The sequence below is a fragment of the Scyliorhinus canicula genome, chromosome 14, assembly GCF_902713615.1.
Source record: "Scyliorhinus canicula chromosome 14, sScyCan1.1, whole genome shotgun sequence".
NCBI classification, from domain to species: Eukaryota; Metazoa; Chordata; class Chondrichthyes; order Carcharhiniformes; family Scyliorhinidae; genus Scyliorhinus; species Scyliorhinus canicula.
The window spans coordinates 82,013,263-82,040,007 of NC_052159.1; the positions used below are offsets into that span (position 1 = coordinate 82,013,263).

Here is a 26,745-nt window from a genome sequence, read left to right on the forward strand (position 1 = left end):
ATGTTCCTGGCCTCCCACATTCAGCAAGAGGAAGAAACCAAGGCTTTGAGTTCTCCTGCCATGAATTACCTTTTTAAATTAAAGCTTTGGAAGATGTTTTATATTAGATGGAATCCAATTCTCTATGGCCCTTCCTTGCTTGTCCTTGATACTACCAGTTATAGCTCTTACAGATTATAAACCACAAAACTTTTATTTTCAAACTATAATTGAAAGTTGTAAAGACTTACCGACCTTGCCCACTACTTACCAATCGGCTGTCTCCCTTGTTGCCTCAGCTGCAGCAGGGCAAGATTCCTCTCTGAAGATTTAAAAGTTACAAAATAAGGAGAAAAAGCAAAGAGCACCTCTTCCCATTCTGCATTGAGACCCCACTCTGCTTCAAATTCCCAAGTTTAAAGCTCACTCTGCCTATGGCCGCACTCCAGATGTGGCCTCTCCCACTGCTCGTGCGCAAAGCTCACTGAGTACCATGTGATACTGTGAGTATCTTGTACCATGTCCAGGAATATGAGAATCTTGAGACTTTCCTTAGTCTCTACCAAATATTTCATTTTAGGTTATTTTAATCATTTCAATAATTAGCATTTCAGAGTGAGCTGGAAAAAGAATGTTTTTAGCAAACGTCAGATACCTTTTTCAAAAACTGAGAAATAGGAGATGGTGATCTTTTACAATTACAATGGTTGGGTAATTTGTGCAGATCAATGAAAAATCAAAGCTCTTGCAATAACTCCATAGAATTCCAGAAACTGAGTATGCATTGAATATTTTACTATAGTTCAAGTTTCAAAGGAAGTGTGGTATACTCCTAAAATACTTCATTGGTTGCAGTTACATTGTAAGCATAACCTTGAAAGAAATGACAGGGAATGAATAGTGTACAAATATTTTTTTTTCTCAGACTTCTTGTATTAAACTTGAGTTCTATTGACTGTTTCTGTTCATCATCTTAGACAGGCTGTTATGTTCCTGAAAGTTAATGAAAAACTAGTTCAATAAAAGTCATCACTTGTACAAAATGTCTATTGCTGGAGTTGACATAATACTACAGAGTAAAATCTTGAACAAACAGAGTTGGAGATTTCACTTCATAGCTCTGAAATATGAATATTCTGTTAGACACCCAGCATAACCTGGGGTTGGGTTTTGCGTGATGAGATTCAAATCAGAAACAGGTCATAAGTTTGTATAGACCAGATCCAAAACAAACTGACCCTTGGATTACTACAATACAGATTTTCCCAGTTGGCAGCTGTTAATCTGCTGGGAGGAAGTATAGATGACGATTCTGATGAAGAGCTGAATAGAGACAATCCCAGCTTCTTTGACCAACATGGTACAGAAGGAAGCACAGATAATCAGGACAACATGAACCTGAGTGTTGGTCAGAAGAGGGACGCAAGGAGTAAGTTGATATTCATTGTGTACTCTACATTAAATGATATGTAATCCTGCAGAGTACTAACAGGTTGAGCTCCTCCCATTCAGGATATGCCAATTTATTTCACTTTATTCTAAAGTGGGCTGCAGGGATTGAACATGGCTGTCATGACATTTAAATGCTGTCCAGGGAGAAAAATGCAAAATGCATAAGTAATCACTTGGTGACAAAGACACAACTCCTTTATTACTTCTACTTTTTTGCATGAGTTGTGTTTCCCTCTTCTGCCTTCTCTCACCCTCCCTCTGGTTTCAAATCCTGTAATGGGCCCTGATGTTCTTGCCTTTCCAAGTCCCCACCATAACTTTCAAATCTCCACAGAGTAGACATCAGGATGATGAGGTGTATCTGGAGTGCTTAGTGTTGAATTGACCAGCAGCCATGTATTTGTCCTTCCTCACAGATTTGCTCCCTATAATCTGTGTGATGCACCTTCCTTTTGTTTTGAAACAAAATCCCAAATATGGATTAAACCGAGCACCGTACACTTCACACTGGCATAAATTAATTTTTTTTCTGCAGTAATATTCCCATGTACTGTACATCAAATATATACTTCTTTGTCTTTCTTGAATAACTTATATGTGTTTACCTTAAAATCTAATTCTAGCATTGCCCTACTTCCATATGGGGAAATATTCTGTAATTCAATATTTCTCTCTTATTCTCTGCAGTGAGGGCCTATGAAAAGATTGAAAGATTTGAACGGTTATTAGAAATTGCAAAAAGCAACTACAGACAACTTGGAGGTACGCTGGAGGAAGACCATTTCCGGCGGAAGGAAGGGAAAGAAGCAGAAAGGTATTTATCGAGTGCAACTTTTTATTACTATGAAAATATTCAGAATGTTCAGGAGGTGCCTTCCGACCAGGCTGATCATATGGAACGTGAGAGGGCTGAATGGGCTGGTCAAGAGGGCTCATCTGAAGAGGCTGAAGGCCGACGTGGCAATGTTACAAGAGACACACCTGGGGGTGGTGGATCAGACTAGGCTGAGGAAGAGTTGGATAGGGCAGGTATTTCATTCGGGGTTAGATTCTAAAACAAGGGGAGTTATGATTTTGATTAATAAGCGGGTTTCATTTGAGGTAGGGAGCATAATGACGGATTCGGGTGGTAGGTATGTTATGTAAGTGGGAAATTGGAGGGGATGCTGGTGGTCTTAGTAAATATTTACGCACCAAACTGGGACGATGCGGAGTTTATGAGGCGGGTGTTGGGGAAGATCCCGGACCTGGACTCACATGGGTTAATCATGGGAGGGGACTTCAGTACGGTCATTGAACCGAGGTTAGATCGGTTGAGATCAAGGACAGGGAAGGTGCCAGCCACGGCAAAGGAGCTAAAAAGGTTTATGGAACAGATGGGGAGGTTTATGGAACAGATGGGGGGGGGGGGGGGGGGGGGGGGGGGGGTGTGTAGACCCATGGAGGTTTGGATGGCCAAGAACGAACGAGTTTTCTTTTTTTCTCCCAGGCTCACAAATTGTACTCCCGGATTGATTTTTTTTTTGTTTTGAACAAGGCTTTTCTGGCGGGGGTGGTGGATGCTGAGTATTCGGCGATCGTTGTGCCAGACCATGCTCCACACTGGGTGGACTTACGAGTGAGCAAGGTGGGGGGGTCAGCGCCCACAATGGAGACTGGATGTAGGACTGTTAGCAGATGAGGGGGTGTGCAGACGGGTGGGGGAGGCCATTCAGAATTATTTAGAGATAAATGATATGGAAGAAGTTTTGGCAGCAACGGTGTGTGAAGCGCTGAAAGCGGTGGTTAGCAGGGAGCTAATTTTGGTCCGGGCTCATAGGGAGAAGGTGGAACAGGCAGAGACAGATAGGTTGGTTAGGGAGATACTCCAGCTGGATAGAAGGTATTCTGAAGCCCCGCGGCAGGGTTGTTGAAGGAGCGGCACAAGCTGAAGATGGAGTTTGGGCTGTTATCTACAGGGAAGGCGATGGGGAAGTTGAGGAAGGCAAGAGGGGCGATTATATGAGTATGGTGAGAGGCCAGTAGGATGCTAGCACACCAGTTAAGGAAAAGGGAGGTGGTCAGGGAGATAGGAAGAGTGAAGGACAGAGGAAGAAACATGGTACTGGACCCAGCAGGAGTGAATGGAGTGTTTAAGGAGTTTTACAGTAAGTTGTATGAATCGGAGCCCCCAGCTGGGGTGGAGGGGACGAGGCAGTTCTTGGAAAGGTTGAAGTCTCCAAACATGGAGGCAGGGTTGGTGGATGGGCTGGGAGCCCCGATCGGGATTGAAGAAATACAAGAGGGAGATGTTTTGGCCATTGCCTTCTTGGTAGCCCATGACGGATCTTACCAGTGTGGAGGGATTCGAAGCGCTCAAAAGCAGGGGTATGGGTTAGTGACATGTCTGGGTTTCTCAGGTTTGAGAAAATCAAGTTCGACCTGAGGTTCATCTTTCGGGTTCGTCCAGAGTGGCAGCCGTTTATCGACTTCTTCGGAGAAATTTGAACCATCAGCAGATCCAATGTAGGGAGGTGGGGGGGTTGGTTAGGCAGCAAGGGGGGAGGGGTAGGGGTAGGGCGTTAGACTATGTCGGCCTAGCTTAGGCGAAGACTACGGGAGATGAAGGGGTGTGCTATGTGTTGAACTATGTTTATATCTGTACTTGTGTCTTTTGTTATTATGTGGTAGTAAGGCCCCTGTATTTCATGTACGGGGGTAGATCCCTGCCTGCTGGCTCCGCCCAGTAGGCAGAGTATAAATGTGTGGGCTCTCCAAGCTGCAGCCATTTTGGCAGCAGCTGCGGGAGGCTCCACATCTCTGTGTGATAAAGCCTCGATTACTCTCGACTCTCGTCTCGTTGTAATTGATAGTACATCATATTATAAAACCATAAATGCCTCAATAAAATGTTTTAAAAAAAGAAAATATATGCTGAGTAAAAATTGATTCAACCTCCTGTTAATATAGTAAGTTGTTTGGCAAGGAAATTTGAGAAAACAAATGGTCCCTTTCCTGGTACCAAAATGGCTGACTGTAATTTAGAAGATGAACTTTAATTTAAACTGAATTAGAGTTATATGAGGAAATGCTGCCTTTCTTCATTGTACTAACTCAAGCTGACTGAGTTAGATTGTACAAGGGAATAATGTGAGCAGCTGTGGTAGAATATGACCTCAGTTGTGCTGTCTGTCGCATACTTAGTTCTCCAACTCAGCTGTATTTATCAGTTAGAGGACAAATATTTCTATTGCATAAATGTTGAAAGAGCTTTACCTCCCACTAAACCTGCTGAATGTCACTTGCCAGTGTGTAAACCACCACCAGGTACGTTGCTATCAGAGACTTTCCACAAGCCATCACGATGGCACAGTGGTTAGCACTGCTGCCTCAGCTCCAGGGTTCGATTCTGGCCTCGGGTGACTGTGTGGAGTTTGCTCTAGTTTCCTCCCACAGTCCAAAGATGTGCAGGTTAGGTGGTTTGGCCATGCTAAATTGTCCCTTAATGTCCAAAAGGTTAGGTAGGGATACTGGGTTATGGAAATAGGGTGGAGGCATGGGCTTAAGTAGGGTGCTCTTTCCGAGGGCCAGTGCAGATTTGATGGGCTGAATGGTCTCCTTCTGCATTGTAAGGATTCTATGATTACAACACCTAAAGCTGGTGCACAATACCCTACCAATTATTCTATTTTATTTTTTATTGTATTTTTTTTATTATTCACTATTTTCTTTTCTTTGGTATGTTGGGGTGTGCCCTTCTCTTCTATATATGTTTCTTATCCTGTGTACATAACGGTAAATATACTTCGTTCAAAAACCCAATAAAAAACATTTATATAAAAGAAGAAAGTTCTAGAAAATATCTGGAGCACCGGATATCCACCAATCCACCTATGACTCGAAGAATAACCCTGCCCCACTTAGCTGCTGATGGCAACAAACTCTTCAGAGCATTAACAGACCCTATCTCTTCTGGAACCCCTCAATAACAGCCACCCCCCCAGGTGAACTTCACCTTCTCAAGATAAAGGAACTCCCTCAGGTCCCCCAGCCAGACTGAGGCACAGGGTGGACAAACTGACATCCACCCCCCTTCCTTGCAAAATCCCACACCTGCATGTACCTAAAGGCCTGCCCTCGAGGAATCCCAAACTTCTCAGTCAACTCCTCTAAGCTCGCAAACCGCCCTTTCAAGAATATCTGCTCCTCCCAACCCCGAAACCCTAGCATCAGCCTCATCCCATCCTTAACTTAAAATGCTGCTGGAATTGCCTCCATATCTTCAGCATGGCCATCAGCACCGGACTACCCAATATTTCCCTGGGGCAAAATGAAACGGAGCTGTTGCCTGCACCTGCAGCCACAACCCTCAACATGAACCTACCTCCATCCTCACCCACATTGCCTCCAGCTCCCGACCCCAAACCCGCACCTTCTCGGCATTTGTTGCCCAACAATAATCCAAACTTGTTTTTAACTAAGGTTCATTAGTTTTTACAAGGTGAGCAGATTGACTGACAGACACCTGCCATAGTGTGTCTCTGGTATAAAAGATTCATGAATACTCCCCCTTGCTTCTGTATGAACCTGCTTGCTTCCTTCCCTGTAAGGAAACTGTTCGGCCTGACTTAGATCTCAGCCAAGGTAGCAGTTTGGGTGCTGCAATTTACAGTAGCATCATTTGGCTAAGAAAAAGAAAATCATCCAAGGTTTCCATCCCTGGCTATTGTACAAGTCCAGACACATTTTGTTCTTACATAGGTTGTAAGTTTTGCTGGCAGGGGCATTTATTGCTCATCCCTAATTGCCTTTGAGGAGGAGGAAGCTGGGTGAAGACTGGCCTGCTATATGCTCAATAGTTATGTGAGCTTGCTGGCACATGTTGCCAAAACCCACACAGAAAATTGTCTTCTTGGGTGAGAAGCAGCATTTAGGAAATATTTCTCATGTGAAGAAGGGGATGATGTGGAATACCATTTTCCTTTGCACAGAATGCTGAAGGAGCTGCAGGCTCAACTGGAGTATGAGCGCTTACGCCGGGAGAAGCTGGAGTGTCAGCTGGATGACTGTAGAGCAGAGATAGGCCACCTAAATCAGTGTCTGGAAAAACTGAAGACATCTGATGGTTGTGCGGTGAGTGCATTCTACTATTTCAGCTGGTTTAAAGATTATTTGTATTTTAGGAGAATTTTAACAATGTATATGCACGTACTAGAAACTATTTTTTCAGCAACCTAATTAATCTTTTGAAAGGACAATTTCTCTCATCTCGCCTCTTGCATTCAGTTCCTGCATCCAGGCTTAAGGCAAGTTGGTTATGAGGTCTGAAGCTGAGTGATTCTGACAGACCCTAAACTAACATGTTGGAGTATAGGTTATTGATGAGCAGATGTCATTTAATGGCATTATTGGTGAATGCTGGTAATCATTGTATCAGAAATGTACGATGCAGAAGGAATCCATTTGGCCCATGACATCTGTGCTGGTAGAGAAATATCTAATCCCACTTTGCAGCCATTAGCCTTGTAAGTTACTGTACTTCAACTTCATTTTTAGCATTGTACAGTGTATTGTGTATACTTGTGTGGCTTATCTGCTCTTTTCCAATGCATAACCCTCATGTTTCTCTGGATTGAATTCTGTTTTTCACTTTTCTTCCCACTTAACCAGTTTATTGATATCTTCCTGCAGTTTGCAGCTTTCTTCCTCTCTATCAACCATGAATCCAGTATTTGTAAGACTTTCAAATTTCTTAATGATATCCCTACATTTATGTCTAAATAATTGGTCGATGCCACAAACAGTACTGAGACTTGCCGATCCTCACTGAAAACAGCCTTCCAGTCACAAAAACCAACATTGAACCCTAACCCATTGACTACAGCTCCGCCTTCAACACCATAATCCCAGCCAAGCTCATATCAAAGCTCCAAAACCTAGGACTTGACTCTCCACTCTGCAACTGGATCCTTGACTTTCTGACCAACAGACCACAGTCAGTAAGAATGAACACCAACACCTCCTCCACAATAGTCCTCAATACCGGTGCCCCGCAAGGCTGAGTACTTAGCCCCCTACTCTACTCCCTGTACACACACGACTGCATGGCAAAACTTGGTTCCAACTCCATCTACAAGTTTGCTGACGATACGACCATAGTGGGCCGGATCTCGAATAACGACGAGTCCGAATACAGGAGGGAGATAGAGAACCTAGCGGAATGGTGTAACGACAACAATCTCTCCCTCAATGCCAGCAAAACTAAAGAGCTGGTCATCGACTTCAGGAAGCAAAGTACTGTACACACCCCTGTCAGCATCAACGGAGCCGAGGTAGAGATGGTGAGCAGTTTCAAATTCCTAGGGGTGCACATCACCAAAAATCTATCCTGGTCCACTCACGTCGACGCGATCACCAAGAAAGCACAACAGCGCCTATACTTCCTCAGGAAACTAAGGAAATTCGGCATGTCCACATTAACCCTTACCAACTTTTACAGATGCACTATAGAGAGCATCCTATCGGGCTGCATCACAGCCTGGTATGGCAACTGCTCGGCCCAGGACCGCAAGGACCTTCAGAGAGTCGTGAATACCGCCCAATCCATCACACGAACCTGCCTCCCATCCATTGATTCCATCTACACCTCCCGCTGCCGGGGGAAAGCAGGCAGCATAATCAAGGATCCCTCCCACCCTGCTTACTCACTTTTCCAACTTCTTCCATCAGGCAGGAGATTCAGAAGTCTGAGAACACGCACGAACAGACTCAAAAACAGCTTCTTCCCCACTGTCACCAGACTCCTAAATGACCCTCTTATGGACTGACCTCATTGACACTACACCCTGTATGCTTCATCCGATGCCAATGCTTATGTAGTTACATTGTATATATGGTGTTGCCCTATTATGTATTCTCATGTATTTTCTTATATTTTCTTGAATTCTGTTTAATTCCCTTTTCTTCCCATGTACTGAATGATCTGTTGAGCTGCTTGCAGAAAAATACTTTTCACTGTACCTCGGTACACGTGACAATAAACAAATCCAATCCAATCCAACCTTTTCGTTCTCAGCCAATTTTGAGTCCAACTTGCCATTTTTCTTTGAATTTTCATGGGCTTTGACTTTTCTGACCAGCCTGCCACATGGAACCTTGTTGTGAAAGCCTTGCTAAAATCCATTTAAACAACATCAACATGCTACCCTCATTGTCAAATCTTTGACAAATCCATGCTAAATGTCCTTGATTAATCCATCCTTTCTAAGTGACGACTTATACTGTACCTCAGAATTTCTTATGCTATTAGGTGGACTGGCCTGTAATTACTTGGTCTATCCCCTTCTCTGTTTTTTAAATAATGGTGAATCTTTTGCTGACCTTCAGTCTTCTGGGCTACCTATAGCCTGAGAAAATTGGAAAATGATGGTCAGAGCTGAGGAAATTGGAAAATGATGGTCAGAGCTGAGGAAATTGGAAAATGATGGTCAGAGCTGAGGAAATTGGAAAATGATGGTCAGAGCTGAGGAAATTGGAAAATGATGGTCAGAGCTGAGGAAATTGGAAAATGATGGTCAGAGCTGAGGAAATTGGAAAATGATGGTCAGAGCTGAGGAAATTGGAAAATGATGGTCAGAGCTGAGGAAATTGGAAAATGATGGTCAGAGCTGAGGAAATTGGAAAATGATGGTCAGAGCTTCTGCTATTTTCCTCCTCTTAAGAACCTGGGGATATATTTAATCCAGGCCTGGTTATTAACCTTTTCAACATTTATTCTTTCACTGTTTTTAGAAGATCCAATATTTTATTCTCCTCCTCAACTATAATATCTTGACTGTTTTTACATATCCAAAGCTTTTCCCAATGCAAACACGACCCCCCTCTCCCCTACAGGACCATCTGTCACTAGTTCTTTAGTTTTGCTTTCACTGAGCACCGACCCTTGTTTTCCCATTAACACATTCTGGGTGGGATTCTCCAGCCTCTCCATGGTGTGTTTCTTGGTGGTGGGAGACAGCCTGCCGTTGGCTATCAAACCTGCAGTGGTCAGCGCTGTCAGTGGGACTAGAAGATCCCACTGGGATCCCACTGGGGTGAGGAGTCGGAAGGTCTTGCCTCTTACCTTTATGCCACTACTAGCATTTTCTATAACCCTTCACACTGCCAGTAATGCTTCCTCTGTCTCGTGACAAACACATCTTTGTTGCGATCTTGCCTAGTTCCCACCAATCATTGGCCTTCTACTCTGCAAAGTTGTTCCACCTTTCTAATACAATATAAAATCCATTGCATTTCTCATTCTGTTAAGCTCTGAAGAAGTCATACAGACTGGAAACATTAACTTTATTTCTCTTTCCACAGATGCTGCCAGACCTGCTGAGTATTTCTAGCAGTTTCGATTTTTGTTTCAGATTTCCAGCATCCGCGGTGTTTTGCTTTTATTCTCAGTGTTTTGTCCGAGTAATCGATGGGACAGTTTTTTGTCCCGAAATTTTAATAAGGCTGAATTAATTGGCTGGATTGGGATTTCCTGAGTTCTGTAGGGATTGCCTTGCTTGAAGATCTTGCTACGCCACTTTAGAGTGTATTAAAAGACAACCATATTGTGTCAGATGCGAGACTGGTTAGGTGTGGCAGGGTTTTTGCAAATCAATTGGATCTTCAAGACAATGGTGCAGTTTTCATGGTGTTAACCTGTAATTTCCCAGATTTTCCATTGTATGGCACTGATCATGCAATGGCATTGGCACTTGTACAAGTGCAAAGCATCATTCTTGCAAGGCAGACCATGTGTGCCAGAATTGAATCGCCTTGTTTCTTTTGTAATCACTTCATTTATTTTTGGGTTGGATTCATTTAAAAAATTTAAAATTTTGCCTTCGCAGGAAGATAATTTTGAAGAGCCAGTTAAAGAGAGGAAAAAAGGAAAGAAGAAACAGACGGCCATTTCTGGGGGGGTGTTTGTGCGGCGTGTTCCTGACAGGAACAATGCCAACCTCAGACCTCTCTGACATCTCAGAATCCTTTGTCGTGAGCTTGTTCAAATTATAGTCTTACCTGCACAATCTCTTATTAAACAAACAGCTGACAGTCACTGTACTATTTTACAACACAGGTGTGAATTTTGCAAGTACTTCTATTGTCAATTCCTAAGTTATTTTCCTGATCATTTTGTTTTATTATGAAATTGTTTAACGTATTTATTTTAGTGACTGTTCCAATTTTAAATTGACTAGGGAGCCATTAGAAAATGGTGGGTGAGATCTGATTCCGGGATTCCCGCCCCCATTCCTGTTTCTGGCATTTTTTGCTGGTGGAGTTTAAGGGTGTGAGTAGTCCTTCCACATGCATTATTCACAGTCTTGCCAGTTCCATTGTGAGTCGTGGCAGCTTAAAACCTCCTACAACCTTTGTCAAATTGGGCCTCTTCTGTAGCTATATGTGGTTAATGGCACCTCCGAGGAGCCATGAACATTGGAGGAACCCCAGTTCTAAATGGGCAATAATGAAACATCGTCACCTGCTCCTGGAATTTGTTCATTGACAAGCTATGAAATGCAAAACAAAAATCTGTCCTTTCCATTTCAACAGTTAGATGCTGTATCATAAGGTACTGCAATGATTGATTATAGGGCTCTGTCCTGCAAAGGTAAGTTGGCAATTACATTGTTTATGTGTTGAGATGCATTGGAGTACTTTTCCCATTTTGAAAGAGTGTTATCATGCATTCAAAACAAAAGAAACTTCTGCTTGGGAACTCAGTGTCATGAATCTGAAGGATTTAAATCCTCAACATTTCAAAATTGAAAAGAAATAGTCTACAGCTTTCACTTAGTGAAAAAAGACAACTTCTGCTGGAATACGGTGATTGGCAGGCCATTTGACTTGGCTTAATATAGACATCTCATTTTGAAATTTTAATAGATTTCATTGTTTGTGAACTACAATAGTTTTTTTTTTATAGCTGAGCCCATTATGAATGCTTGGCTGTGTATCAAAGCTCCAGAATCACTTATCTCAGCAGGGACTGTGTTCACATTTTGATTTTAAGAGATTAATAAAATATTATATGTCTCTGTGGTTAGTGAACTAGATGAAATAGATTGACTACTTGAGGGGACTTGCATTTTATTGATTGACTTTCTAGAATGAGAGTTATTTTCTTCAGTATGAAGTGTAGTTAAATGACAGCTTGATTAGATTGTTAGAAATGTATTTAAGTAAGCATTTCAAAAACATGATTCTCAAGTTCTGCCCATAGTGGATACCGGGTGAGTGGCAATGCAGATATAAGGAGGGGGTATGAGAGCGTGAATGGGGGTGATGACGGATAAGAATTTGTGGCCCTGGCATTCATCAGTAAAACTAGGCTGTTGACCAGTGAAAGGAGACAGGCATGACTCCATCCTGCACCCATATTTGTGGAGCAAGAACAAAATGCAGGGGCCCTGTTAAAGCAGATGGGTTTGCCACGTTGGGAAGTTTCCTGACTCGACCTTCCTGCCTCCTCCGTGAAAATCCAGTCCTTCATACTTAAGAACTTAAAAGTATATTTGAAGTACTTGTACTTCAGTTCACTGTCATTTATTGTGTGAATCAGGAATGGCCTTTACTGCAACCTAATTTTAACTGTGCTGCATTAATTGTGCTTAACTTAGATGCAGAATTATAGCATAGTTATAATTTGGTACTTGCATTTGTAGAAATATTAATACTTGCACTTAACAAGAAAAACACTTGAATATGTATTTATTTTTAAATTAAATGATCATATCTTCTTGTACCATGTTATGTTGTTTCTAATGGTTCAACAGTGCTATTATAAGTGTATCACTGACACATAACATGCCATGGTTAAGCTATAGATTTCTGATTGAGTCAAGACCTCTGGTTGATTCGCAGTCTGTTCTATTTTTCTGACTATGATTGGAAGGCCCGTGCAAAGGAGGAGGACTGGAAGGGGAACAGGAGGAGAAGGAAAGGATGATGAGAGGGGTGTAAGGAGGTTATGAGGGGGAGTGTATGGAGAGGAAAAGCAAAAGGGGAAATTATTCTTTCCGTTGATGCAACATGTAAATAAAAATAAAAACTCTTTGAGCACAGGTGCCTTATACAGCAGTTGGAGGCAGCAGAGTGCCTGACTTGCCAACTACATCAGAAACTGGAGCTTGCGCACAAGCAGCTAGCTGAGAGCTAGGAGGAGATTGAGAGCAGCTGTGAAAGTTGCCACTGAACTGGGCTCAAAATGAACATTACCTGGGGTGGTCACAGAACAGTTAGTGATACGATGGACAAAAGCGAATTTGAAATGTTCAAATACATTTTAATTTCTGTGTTTCATTTTGAACTTACCTTTGCCAAAATAGTTGACACCATTGAAGGTTCCAACATGGCACACTGGCAGTGCCCCTGCCAGCTGGCAGTGCCACCTGGGTACCATGGCAATGCCAGGCTGACACCCAGGTGGCACTGCCAGGGTAGCAGGCTGGCATTACTAGGGTATCCAGGTGGCAACACCAGTACCATGGCACCACCCTGCACAAAGGGCAAGCAGCTAGATACCCCCACGAATGCCGTTCCGTCTTGTCCCTGTTTGTGGGGACCAGTACCAAACAGCGCTCACCTGAGGTCCCCGAGGCAAAGGGATTACATCTCAAAGCCTCAGGTGCCTTGGGAGTCTGAACTGCCTCGCTCTAATATGCAGACTTGCCAAAAGCCGATACCACTCATAGTGGGTGGGATTCCCCTTGTAATGTCTCGCGAGATTGTGTTGAATCTCACGAGGCATTGGGGAGCCGGCCCTCCCGGCTTTCACCGGCCCCGCAGTGAGATGCTTTTCTGGCACAGCATGGCCGGAAGATTGCACCGTAAAGGACTTTGACTTGTGGCTGGAGATTCGATTATCAAGTTGACAGTGGTTTGCAGGTCGCAATCCATTCAGCAGCTATTTATTGGTAGTCCCGGAGGCCTCCTGTGCAAGGGACAATATCAGAGAATCAAAAACAATGGCGTGGATATGAGCAAGGACATTCTGTGCAATAACTATTCTATCCTTCAGTTGAAGAGCGAGTAGCTATACATTTTGGTTGAAATGAGCAGTGTTGGATAGGCTGGGTCATTGGGAAGAAAGGCAAAATGCACAGAGATAGAAGACTTAAATAAATCACTTAAATATTTACTTATAATCACAAGAAAGGCTGGCTGGCTGATAGCTCCAAATACAAATACATTAATGCAGAGACACCTGGTGGCCAGACAGGCATCATGAACATTTCATTAAGACTTTCCAGTGAAAGCATCACCATCACAGCATCACGTAGAGAAACATGCTAGTGAGTCCATGTCAATATTAATGCTCCACTAAAGGTGTCACAACTATTGTAAATCAAATGGATAAATATTATATAGACAGTTGACATGGATTTTCTTTTTAAAAAAATCTTTTTAATGGCATTTCCCATTTATGAATAATTGTATATATATACACATCACATTTTTCTTACCCGCGTTAATTTACTTTATTGTACAGAAAGGTTTATTTTGTCTTTCATTTAAATGACCTTATACACATCTTGCTGCCCTCTGGATTGGTTTATCGTCCCCCCCCCCTTCCCCTTTTGGCTTCAGCTGTGTTTTGCTTTTATTTTCAGGGATAGCTCCCTCCTTTTCTCTTCTTTTGTGGTTTCCCCACCTTGCTTCCGTCTCCATGCCCCCGGGTTGCGCAGTCGTTTGGTTCCTCATCTATCTTGGTTTTTTATTCTCAACTTACTCCTCGTTGCTGGCCTCAAACAGGTTTTGGAACGGGCCGACAAACTGTCCCAAGTATCCAGGAAGCCTTCCTCCAACCCTCTGGTGGCGTACTTAATCTTCCCAGGTGGAGAAATTCGCGAGGTCAGCGAGCCGGTCTACAGCTTTGGGTGGTGCTGCCGATCGCCAGCCGAGCAGGATTCTCCGGTGTGCGATTAGGGAAGCGAAAGCAAGGGCATTGGCCCCCTTCCCCATGTGTAGTTCTGGCTGCTCCGATACCCTGAAGATTGCCATTATTGGATATGGCTTCACCCTCACCCCCACAACCTTGTACATTGCCTTGGCGAAGGCTGTCCAGAACCCAGCTAGTTTGGGACATGCCCAAAATATGTTGGTGTGGTTGGCCGGGCCCCTCTGGCACCGCTCACATTTATCCTCCACCTCTGGGATGAATCTGCTCATTCGGGTTCTGGTCAGGTGCGCTCTGTGCACCACCTTTGAGCTGCATTAGGCCGAGCCTTGCGCTGGAGGAGGTGGAGTTAGCCCTGCTCAGTGCTTTGCTCCCCAGCCCCCCCCCCCCCCCCCCCGCCCACGTGTTCCCAGTTCGCCCTCCCATTTGTGTCTGGTCTCGTCCAGTGGTGTTCGAGCTCTGTCCAGCAACTGTCCATATATTTTCCCACATAGCCCCCCTCTTTTTGTTGCTTGTGCCTATCGGGTCCTCTAGTAGTGTGGTTTCTGGGGCCCTGGGGTACCCTACTGTCTCTTTGCGGAGGAAGTGTTATATTTGGATATGTCTCCATTTCCTGTCCTTTTGCTAGTTTCCACTTCCTCGTCAGTTCATCCAGTGTCGCCAGTCTGTGCCCTATGTAAAAGTCCCCGACCGTCAGTGTGCCCCCATCCCGCCTCCAAGGTGGTATCTGTGATTGCTGCAGATGGGGGCCATTTTAGTTAGCCTGAAGTGTTGTCTCAGCTGGGTCTACGTTCTCGGTGTGGCCGCTACCACTGGGCTCGTTGTGTATCATATCTCAAAATCTCCCGAAAAAAGAGGGCAAAAAGGATCAAAATACCAGGCCTTAGCAGGAGCCACCTTTTGTGCGACCTACTTTCAGGCGTCCTCACCGCATTCGTCCGACATGGATTGTCAGTGTATTTTATGGCAGTGGGTGGTTCTGTATGGAGGGTAGGTGTAGATGCAAATGACTGGCCAAATGCTGGAATTAATTTAAAACAATATTTTTGGATTTGGTTTTGCCAGCGCAGTAAACTAGCATGACTCGAGTGGAAAATCCCGGGCATATTCTGTATTCGTATCTCCTGTCACATTGCATGTGCGGAATAAAGACCAAATATGGAGCTGAATTCTCCGCTGTCGGGATTCTCCGTTTTGCCGTCAGCCCGGGGGTTTCCCGACAGCATGGGGCTGCCCCACAATGGAAAACCCCATTGACCAGCCGGCGAAACGGAGAATCCCGACGGCGTGCCGCACTGTGGGACAGAGAAACCCGCCCAGGAGCTTTACTGCTGATGTGCACTGAGAAGGTGGGGAATAATTGAATCGGGTGCACGGTATTATCCAGAGTCAGTTTTTAAGTCCTAAAGTCAGTTTTTAAGACTAAATTTTATAACCTGGATAACCTGTCTAGATGGACTAAATATATATTTTGGTGAATAATACAATTGGCTGTCAGGCCGGAATTTCTTCAAATGGAGAAAATTAAATTCACCATCTGAGGGTCGGAGGAGGGCTTCCACAAAATGTGGGAGCCATTCACTCGGTTGTTCCAAGACCTGTTCGTAGCCAACAGCCAATAAGCCAAAGGACAGGAGAGGGTAGCCACAACACAGCAAGGAAAGGGGGTGGAGGTTGGGAAGGGGGACTGGGTAGGTGGCAGGGGAACATAGAACCCAACCATGCCCAACAAAAAAGACGAGACACAGCATCACACGTATGTAACTGGAGCAAGGTACAAGAACAGACAAGGGAAAAAGACACACTAGACAGGCGGGGGGAGGGGGGAAACAGGGGACCCAGACAGAATCAAAAACCTGCTGGAGACCAAAAAAAACAGGAAACTGCTACCGTTACTGTAAATGCAAGGCGACTGATGTAAATAATAGAACAGACCGTTGTGTGTAATATTTTTCTTTATCCCCTAATGTATGTCCATGCTTATCCTTGTTCTGTATACTCCAAAAATCTCAAACATTAAAAAAAATTAAATTAAAAAGACAGTGCAGTAAATATACTGCTCATGTTGCCTTTGGCGGTATGGTAGCAGGGGCAGCATGGTAGCACAGTGTCTAGCATTATTGCTTCATAGCGCCAGGGTCCCAGGTTCGATTACGGATTGGGTCACTGTGCGGAGTCTGCACGTTCTCCCCGTGTCTGCGTGGGTTTCCTCCGGGTGCTCCGGTTTCCTCCCACAGGAGCTGGTGTTAGGTCATTTGGACATTCTGAATTCTCCCTCTGTGTACCCGTGCAGGTGCTGGAATGTGGCAACTAGGGGCTTTTCACAGTAACTTCATTGCAGTGTTAATGTAAGCCTATTTGTGACAATAAAGATTATTAATTAATGTCACATGTGAACTGGAGCTAAATATATTCTGATGTTGATTCTTCATTACTGATTTAAATCTCTACATGGTTCTGCAACACAATGAATTGCATTACTAAAGGAGAAAATACATGTGGTGAATAAAATGCATTGACAAGTAATCAGTTCCAGAGTTAACAGCCACAGGGATATGGCAAATGAACTAACTCCTATTTAGATAATCTTTACGATGGCATTGTATCTGCAGCAAGCCACAAATCAACTCAACTCTCAGCAAGCAGGCATTTTCCTTGTTCACCCCTCACAATGTACATGTAGAAAGAAAGCAACTTTGTCGATTGTCACCAAACTAGAGTCAAAATCCCTGGTGATATCTGTATTGGGTGTTGTAAATGGGTTGTTTATGCACTCAGCTATTTAAATGTGATTTTGTGCATCTCTTAAGAAATAGATTAGAGCTGTCACACTGTATTCTGTTTTTCTTACATCAAAATGTGCTTGAAGAGGAGGCAGCTATGGAGCTACAGGGGTCCAGTGAGGATGCAGAGAGTTCATATGGGGCAGGAGGTCAGAGGTTGAACCAATCTAAGCTCTGTTATATACCTCCGAGACCACACTTAGAGGAAATCAAGAGAGGATGTGGCAGGGTTGGGGTGATTACTTTCATATTTTCATTGCTCGAGAATGGTTTGTGCAAGCTCCTACAACACTACCCGTATGGATGGGTATAGACACTGAAGTTACTGCCTGAATTTTTATGAACATATAGTATTGGTATTAAATAAGCTTACTTTACTTTTTTAAAAAATGGAATATTCATCTTTGGTGACATCATTATCATGATGGTTATATGACAATTATTCAAATAGATTTCACTTGCTGTTATTTGAAGACTTTTAGATACTGATTTTATTCCAATTCTCCAAACAATACATGGTTTAGTTGCTTTTAAAAGTAACAATAATACATTGAATGAAACAGTACTTTGTAGCAAGATGGATCTATTTGGTTGCATAGATACATTTTAACTTTCCATAATTAGCTGGAAACCATTGCCACACACTGGCCTGTCAGTCCAAACTGCAACGTTGATTTAAACCAAAAGGTAAGAAAGCAAGTAAAAACATTTGTTCAAGTGAAGATGCTGTTGTTGAGCAACCAAGTATCAACATCCAGCTCTGCTCATAAAGTGCACAAAAGTCCCCCAGCTTCAACACAGCAACCAATATGAAATCTCATAACACATTCAAAGCGCTCAGAGGCTGCTAAATTACAAGTTTTGTGGTGTGACCCCACTCACCAGCTATTAAGTTAAAATCAACAAAGTTCACTTCACATGAGAACCTTACAGCCAATAAGGAGCAGGATGATCTCCCATCTCACTAGCCAGCTTTTAGAATAATTTATAAAAATCATTAACATTAATGCAACAGAACTATATTTCCCCAAAACACAGCAGAACAGTTCTGTAGCAGATCAACAAACTGTTCTTCCCAGGAAAATCCTAACATTTTATCTAAATAAAGATCATTAAATTCCAGAGGTTCTCATTGCTTGTTGCTGAAGGTCATCTTTCATTTTCTATTTTTGCCACAACCGATAAAATCCTAATGCTATTGCTAGGCAGGTAAAGACGGATGCTGTAGAACAATAAAGCAAAAAACAAAATTAGATATATGTTTATACTTTTCTATAAAACTGAACTCCAAACTATATCATTTCAGAACGCACACAGCTGACCAGACCAGGGGCTGGATTCTCCCCAGCCCAGCGACAAAATAGTGTTTGGCGCAGGGGCGGAGAATCCGCTTTTATGACAGAATCGGTATCGGCGCTGCTCCCACAATTCTCCAGTCCCTGGCTTATTGCTCGCCTGTACATTAAGGGGGCTCGGCTGGGGGGCCATTGCCCAGAGGCCCTCCCAGCCATGCTCCGGTCCCGGCTGACCAAATTCCCGAAGGCGTGGTTATAACCACGTCTAGCCGGTCGGGACACATCTGTGGCGCCCTGTTGGGGCGTGGGGGAATCAAATACCTGGGGGGAGGGGGGTGATGGGCGGCTGGGGAAGCGATTGGGCGGGATAGATCGAGCGGCGCCGGGGCAGATCGTTGGGACATTCTTTGTTGGTCCAGGTCCGCCGGCTTGAGTCCACCATCACGTTTGGTGGGCTGCTGCAGGCTGCCGCCGTGCACATGCGCCGACCCGCAACCTGAGGTGCGGAGGCCTGTTTAAGCTGCAAGAAACAATCTGGGGCCCTGCCAGCCCCCTGCAGGTAGGAGAATTGTTGTAAATGTTTTTTATGGAAAGTCTGGTGTGAAACGCCATCGATTCCCCCCCCCCCCCCCCAACCACCCATGGGCAATATCACCCCCAACACACATGGGCTTCGCAACTCCACCCTTCAAATCCTTTCATGGGCATGGCCCACCCATTGGGCCCTGACACTTGGCAGTGCCATCCTGGCACCTGGGCACCTCGCACTGGCACCCAGTTAGTGCTCCAGTCAGCTTGGTGGTGCCACCCAGGATCTTAGCAGTGCCAGGGTGGCAGTGCCAAGGTGCAAAGTCCAGTGGGGGAAACCCTGCACTATCCCCGTTCTTGTGGACCAGTATTGATCAATGCCTGGCTGCAGTCTCCCTCGCGAGGCCGGAGAATCAAGGGTGATCGATATATCCCGGGTGAGTAGGACCTACTTCTGCGAGCATAGTGTGGTCCCACCCCTTTTGGGTGGAGTTCCGAATTTGACACCTCTCGGGACATGGCTGAATCAGCAGAGGCTGCCGAGAAACCCGCGAGAGGGCTCTCCTGGGATTCTCCGGCCGTGTTGTGCTCTCGTTCGAGCACAACATGGCCAGAGAATCGCGCCATAGTTTCAGATCTTGGCTGAACCAGTCCTTGGAATATCACCTTAAAGTCAATCTCAGTATTTTCTATTCCCCATTCGCCACTCTTAGTCTGAGATTAGCAAAAAGATGAGAGGTGTTGTGCTGGATTGGCTTAATTCCTTTCCTGTTTGTCAATGCTTCCACATTGGGTCCAGTGTTACTGCAGGCAGTTTGCTTGTAGTTCAAGTTTCAAATTCACATTTTAAAACTTTGATCTCAATCCTGATAGGTCTCATTGGCCCAGACATTTGTGGTTTTGAAATGAAATGAAATGAAAAATCGCTTATTGTCACAAGTAGGCTTCAAATGAAGTTACTGTGAAAAGCCCCTAGTCGCCACATTCCGGCGCCTGTTCGGGGAGGCTGGTACGGGAATTGAACCGTGCTGCTGGCCTGCCTTGGTCTGCTTTCAAAGCCAGCGATTTAGCCCTGTGCTAAACAGCCCCTGTGTTATTGTGAGAAGCTTCTGTCTGCACCCTTTGGCTTTCACCTTGTGGCCATGCTGTGTCCACTCAGTCTGCTGATTCAGGTACAATAGTCTTGTTTCCCCTTTCGTCCCTTGCTGCCATCAACACCATTAATTATTTGTCTGGCCCCAGCAATAGATTGGATCCAATGGCCGATTTATTCCTATTGGCTCAGATTCTCCAATTTATTTATAATCGCAGCTTTTGAGATAAACATCTCCAGGCTCCTCACAGCACCATCATGAAACAAAATTTGGCACCGAGTCACATAGGGAGATAATAAGAAACGAATGATAGGAAGTGATCAAAAGCTTGGTTAAAGAAATAACACTTAGGAGAGAGAGATAGATAGAAAGATGGAGAGGTTTGGAAAGGAGTTCCAAAGCTTAGGGTTCTGACAGCTCAGTGCATGCCCACCAATAGTGTCACGATTAGGGACAGCACGGTAACATAGTGGTTAGCACAATTGCTTCACAGCTCCAGGGTCCCAGGTTCGGTTCCGGCTTGGGTCACTATCTGTGCGGAATCTGCACATCCTCCCCGTGTGTGCGTGGGTTTCCTCCGGGTGCTCCGGTTTCCTCCCACAGTCCAAAGATGTGCAGGTTCGGTGGATTGGCCATGATAAATTGCCCTTAGTGTCCAAAATTGCCCTTAGTGTTGTGTGGGGTTACTGGGTTATGGGGGTAGGGTGGAGGTGTTGACCTTGGGTAGGGTGCTCTTTCCAAGAGCCGGTGCAGACTCGATAGGCCGAATGGCCTCTTTCTGCACTGTAAATTACATGATAATTCTGTGATTAAAATTGGGGATGGAGGGTGGCGCAGTGGCTGGCTCTGCTGCCTCATGGTGCCAAGGACCCGGGTTTGATCCCGGTCTCGGGTCACTGTCCATGTGGAGTTTGCACATTCTACCTGTGTCTGTGTGGGTCTCACTCCCACAACCCAAAGATGTACAGGGAAGGTGGATTGGCCCCGCTAAATTGCCCCTTAATTGGAAAAAGAATTATTGAGTACAATTTATCAATAAAAATCACAGAGATCTTAGAATGTTGTCAAGCTAAAGGAGGTTACAGAGATAGTGAAAGAATTTGAAAAGACAAGAAGGCGGAGAATTTTAAAATTGAAGCATTGCTAGATCTTATACCAATATAGGCCAGTGAGAATGGGGGTACTCAGAGAAAGGATCATGATGCGAGTTAGGATATGGGAAAAGTTTTGGATGAGATTAACTAAAGGATGGAAGGCCGGTCAGGAGACTGGAGAAAAAATTGAGAAACTTGGGGTAGATACAAAAGAGCCATACCTAATATTGGTATTTTGAAATTAACTCAAATTTCCAATAAAAGTGGTGTATTTAAAAAGTTGAAGTGCAATAGATCTATAAAAGCAAATTTTTATTATTGAAATATATACACCACCACAGATTTCTAAATATCCATCCAGAATTAATCAGTTTTTTGACAAAAATGATAAAAATTTAGAATAATCACAATGCAGGCAAAGGATATTAGTAATATTTAATAAAGTAACTAATTGCCACTATCAACCCAAGGGATAAACCTCAATAGGTCTTTTCTATTGCTTGACTTTGTGCTCTGAGCAAGTGATTTAATGGCAGGGATTCGGAGTCGAAGTTAGCTGTCAATGTAAATGGCGATGAGACCCTAAAATCTTGCGTGAGTCGGGAAATGATGAGAATACACTGTCCTCTGGCAGTGTCAGGGTTGGGCTTTTTGGGGAGCCCCATTGGAGGGGATTCCCCTTATGTGCTGGGGGTCACCCGAATGCTTGTGGAGGGGGCTTTATTTATATCGCAGATCGGGATGCCCTTTAAAGATGGCACCTCCATCTTTGTGGTGCTGGCATTGCCGGATTTATCATGCCCACCTCACCACAGTGATGGTGAAAATTACGGCCCCAGATATTTTTTATTTACACAGAGTGCACTAAAATCTGGAGAGAAAACACAGATAAATGGAGAGCTGCACGCTAGTTTTCCAGTCACCGCCTGTGCACCGAGGGGCAGATTCTGCCCAATGTCACAGATGAGAAACAAATTTACAAAAAGTAGTTCTTTGTTATATCAGTATTACCACATACATTTCTTGCCCTGCTGCTGGGGTCAAAACATAATATCTAGGCTTCTTCCAGATGAAAGTTCCTACCAGAAGTCTGCCAAAAATAAGTCAATTAGACTCTTGGGAAAGGTTTATGCTGAAACATTAAATCTACCTTTGTCTTAATTTCCACAAACCCTTCCCTTTTAATTGATGTATATTCTACTTATTTGACTGAGACGTTTAAATGGAATTTTAGCAGCAGAAAACGGCCCTGAAGTTTCTTCAGGATGTAATGTACTTTTACAGTTACCAGGGACTAATGACAGACAATATTTGCAGTCACAGTGCTCTGATTAGTCCATGGGAACACTCAAAATCAGTGCACGGTCGTTACCACAGACCAGTGCAAAATGAATGTCTATCCCACATGAACTCTCTATCCTCATTGATCCTATCAAACAGATCAATCAAGCAGTCAGATTGCTGGAAGCATTAAGGGTCACACGATCACTATTGGCAATGCACAAAGGGAAATATTAATATTGGGAAAGAACAATTGTTTGCCAATGAAATTCTTCAACCAGGACGCACACCGATTATTATATACAGATGTAATACAATATGCTGACAATGGTTTATTCCATTTCAGTTCTATAAAATCTGGTTATTGATTTTATCTGAGGTATCAACAAGAGATGCAGCTTGTGGATTCTTAACCCTACAGTACACTATATTCAGTTTTTCAAACAGGGAAAAAATTGTATATCCCTCTTCCTCCCTCACATATCAAACTAAAATAATCTGAATGTGTCAGCCAGTGAGAAATTTATAATAGTATATAGAGGAAGACTAGCCACTGTAAGTTTGTTATATATTTTGAGGCTGCCACATGCAAAACGATGCAAGACAAACTCTCAATAACTAGTAAAAGGGTATTCTCTTTATTGAAAAATATGTTGTTCTTTCTGGTCCATTGCAATTCAATGATGCAAACCCCAGCAGTGTATTATCCGTGATCTATAACGGAAACACTATTAGCAATTATTCTCCACTCCCCTCTTTCTCTTTCTTTCAACACAAGATAAACAAAACGGTAGTAATTCTATTTCATAAATTCAACTCCGCCCCCCCCCCTTCCACAATCTTACCTGCAAGATACCTCATTGTTTCCAGTTTAAGAGATTCCAACATGGTCTTAAGTGAAGCTACATCTGTGTCAATTTTTTTGTTTGTTTCTGTAATGGCACGGTCTGTTCCCGAGTTCTGAAAAGGATCCACATCAATCACAATAAGTAAATCTGCCAAGAGTGGCAATATTGCGTTTGCAAGAGGTCACATTGCTGTGCTCTCATGAGCAGAGGAGATCATAGCAGGCAATAAACATCACTAAAACAGGTTAGCTAGTCATTATCATATTTCTGGTAGTGTGAGAGCCTTCGCAACAAAAGATTGGAGCATCATCATTGTAGGATTGAATTATAATCCAGATTTCTTTTTCAGAAACAAAAAATTTGCATTCATATTAATCAGTCATCTTAAAAACTTACCAATTCAGTAAATTCATTCCTAGACGTCATTAACTGTTTCTCTCTTTCTCTAAACTAATGAAAAATTAAATGATTATAGATGTGAAGTATTAACACTTGCTCAATAAAATGATTTGTTAAGCCGATAACATAAAAAAATTCTATTACATATTTGAGGACATTTCATAAAACATTTAAACCGATAGGTTTATTCCATTTAAAAATGCATAAAGATCACTTTGTAACTACATCTGGAAGGATTTTCCATCCCAATAGTATTTGTACACAGCCAGGTGACTGGGATAGGTGGTTTTGACATTAACCATCACACAATCATTATTTGAGGCAATTATTTACATTGTTTAGTGGTACTTTAAGTCTGTATACAGTCATTAGGTGATTATACAGCAATATTTACAGTTTATCTGATGTCTGAACAGAAATAGAAATATTTTTCAATCACATTGATTGTGAGTAACAAAATAAGATTACTTTAAAATTCCTGTTTCTTGATCGAAAAGCTCTTCATCATCTCGGTAATTACTTAGCTCTGAGAACTTGCCTCCACATAATGTCTTAATTGCCCATAGTTTTTTGCAGAGATTCTTGTGAAGTTAGTGTCCTTCACATAATAGTACATTTGAATTCAACACCCAGTACATTTGAATTCAACACCCAGACCTTTTATATCTGCCATTGTCCAGAAGAAGCCATTTCCCATTTTTTCTGCTGATCAAGTTCCATTAAAGGAAATTTCAAAAATATTTTGAACCCACGATAACTGCAGACATTCTGGAAAGTTGACCCTCACCCAACACGAGATTGTTTCCCATGCCTCCCTCCCACTAACTTATTATACAATTGTCTCCTGCTGATATGCTTCTCACCCACAGCCAATTTGTTCCCCTTGCTTGGAGTTATTTAACCCGGTTAGTTACCCTACTTCCTTTCCCCTCTATCCATCTGACTTCTTACTCTCATCTTGGTACATTGTCCCCCTATCTCTAACTCTGCTTAATATTGCACTTCTCCCATGCGCAACACTGCGAAAAATTAACTAATTCAATTTAACGGAATTTTTAGCAAAGCTGGCAATACATAAACTAGCAACAAGCTTGCAGAAGTATCATAATAAATTACCATGTCCATAATTCTGCTCTTTTCCAAGTTCATGTCCAGTTTTGTATCACTTCTGATCTTCTTAACTTCATCCTACAAAACCAAGAATACAAAACCAAGAATACAATGATGCCCCATCAGCTCAAATGAATTTGGGAAGGTACTTAACAGGATGAGCCTGTGATAAATCAGTCTACACGGCAACTTACCAAAAGCTGTTGTTTTAGATGCTCCAGTTCAATTTTTATTTTCTAAAAAAGAACAAAGAACGGAGGTAAAATATTCAAATGCTAAAAGGATAATCAAAACACTGATTTTATTTTTAAAAAACCATAGAAATTGGTGGCAGCCCACCCGGTGTGCAATTGGAAGCATCGACAACAATGACAGGTAAGTCAACATTCAATCCTTTTTGTTGCTGGGAACATAAGGATGCTGTTGATTTAATATCTCATTGCAACATTTAATCATTCATACACCTTGAGACCAGGTTAGGAAGGTGGCTGTGCAAAATGCCCTGTTGATGCCACAGAACATTAAACTTTCACTTGAATAGACAAAAGTTTAACGTCTCATCTGAATAGTGGTTTTGCCAATCTAGCACTTCCCCAGAACTACACTGAAGTGTTACCCTAGATCAGGGGTGGGCAAACTTTTCCGTGCAAGGGCTGCATTCAGAAATTCACAATTCACAAAGGGCCGCATAGTATATTAAGTAAAATAATTGCTTCACCCGGTTATGATTCTGGCGCCTCATATAGAACATAGAACAGTACAGCACAGAACAGGCCCTTCGGCCCTCGACGTTGTGTCAAGCAATGATCACCCTACTCAAGTCAACGTATCCACCCTATACCAGTAAGTAACCCAACAGCCCCCCCACCCATTAACCTTTAAAAAAAAATTAAAAAAAAAAAAAAAAACAAATTAAAAAAAAATTTTTTTTTTTTTTTTTTTTTTAATGACTTGGTGGGCCGCAGAAATACCTTTGGCGGGCCGCATGCGGCCCGCGGGCCGTAGTTTGCCCACCCCTGCCCTAGATTGTAGCACAAAGGGTTTGAAATAACCAACTTCTGACTTGGAGCCAAAAATGCTGCTGAGTCAAACTTACACTTAGCATTGAATTAGCCCAAATCAAATCTCATATTTCAATCTATCCTGCTTTAAATAACTAGAGATCTGGGAACATTGGGTAAACTCTTCACTGGCAGGAGTTATATATAGCACAAAGTAAAATAATTTTTGGAAGCCAGTCAGGTCATGCCCAGAACATTACTGCAGATGTTCCTCGGGTCCATGCCCTCGGGCCAACCATTTTCAACTGCTTCATTAATGACCTTTGGAATGCTCGTTGATAATTGTGGTTCCATTCACAAATCCTCAGATACTGAAGGAAAATCCATGCCCACATGCAGCAGGACCTGGACAATGTTTGGGCTAATAGGCGGCAAGTGACATTTGCATCATACAGGAGGAGCCAGACAATGACCATCTCCAACGAGAGAGTCTTATCTCCTATCCCTGATATTCAGAGACATCCTCAGCAACATCCTGAGGATCAGCATGGATTATGAAATTAATTGGACCAGCCACATACATATTGTAGATACAAGAGCATGTCAGAGGTTAGGTAGCTGCAACCAGTAACTCACTTTCTGACTCCCCAAAGCTTCTCCATCTACACGGCACAAGTCAGGAGTGCAATGGAACACTCTCCACTTGCCTGGTTGAGTGCAGCTCCAACACTCGAAGCTCAACACAATCCATGACAAAGCAGGTGAATTGATTGCCACCCCATCCCCCACCTTAAACATTTACTCCCTCCACCATTGCCGTACAGGGGAAGCAATGTGTTCCATTTAGAAGATGCAATTCAGCAACGTGCTGAGGGTTCTTTGACAGCACCATCCAAACCCGCAACTTCTACCACCTAGAACAGTGATTATCAAATTGGGGATCGTGACCTGCGGATGGGTCGTGG

The 26,745-nt window shown here is 43.2% G+C and overlaps 2 protein-coding genes across 6 annotated transcripts in view; one reads left to right on the forward strand and one right to left on the reverse strand.

Annotated features, from left to right (window-relative positions):
- LOC119977829 (ankyrin repeat domain-containing protein 42-like) overlaps nt 1-12,121 on the forward strand; it is a 66,051-nt gene extending 53,930 nt beyond the window's left edge. For both annotated transcript variants that reach the window (XM_038819064.1, XM_038819065.1), the window contains 4 exons: nt 1,239-1,408; nt 2,119-2,245; nt 6,402-6,543; nt 10,296-12,121. In XM_038819064.1, coding sequence (XP_038674992.1) covers nt 1,239-1,408; nt 2,119-2,245; nt 6,402-6,543; nt 10,296-10,421 — 565 coding nt within the window. In that variant the 3' untranslated portion in view covers nt 10,422-12,121. The remainder of the gene's footprint in view (nt 1-1,238; nt 1,409-2,118; nt 2,246-6,401; nt 6,544-10,295) is intronic.
- Nucleotides 12,122-17,603: 5,482 nt separating this feature from the next.
- Nucleotides 17,604-26,745, reverse strand: part of ccdc90b (coiled-coil domain containing 90B) — a 44,079-nt gene continuing 34,937 nt past the window's right edge. For 3 of the 4 annotated variants that reach the window (XM_038818534.1, XM_038818532.1, XM_038818535.1), the window contains 5 exons: nt 24,974-25,015; nt 24,786-24,857; nt 23,667-23,720; nt 23,268-23,382; nt 17,604-18,352 (listed from right to left, as the gene is read on the reverse strand). In XM_038818534.1, coding sequence (XP_038674462.1) covers nt 18,294-18,352; nt 23,268-23,382; nt 23,667-23,720; nt 24,786-24,857; nt 24,974-25,015 — 342 coding nt within the window. In that variant the 3' untranslated portion in view covers nt 17,604-18,293. The remainder of the gene's footprint in view (nt 18,353-23,267; nt 23,383-23,666; nt 23,721-24,785; nt 24,858-24,973; nt 25,016-26,745) is intronic. The other variant, XM_038818533.1, reaches the window with a different exon arrangement.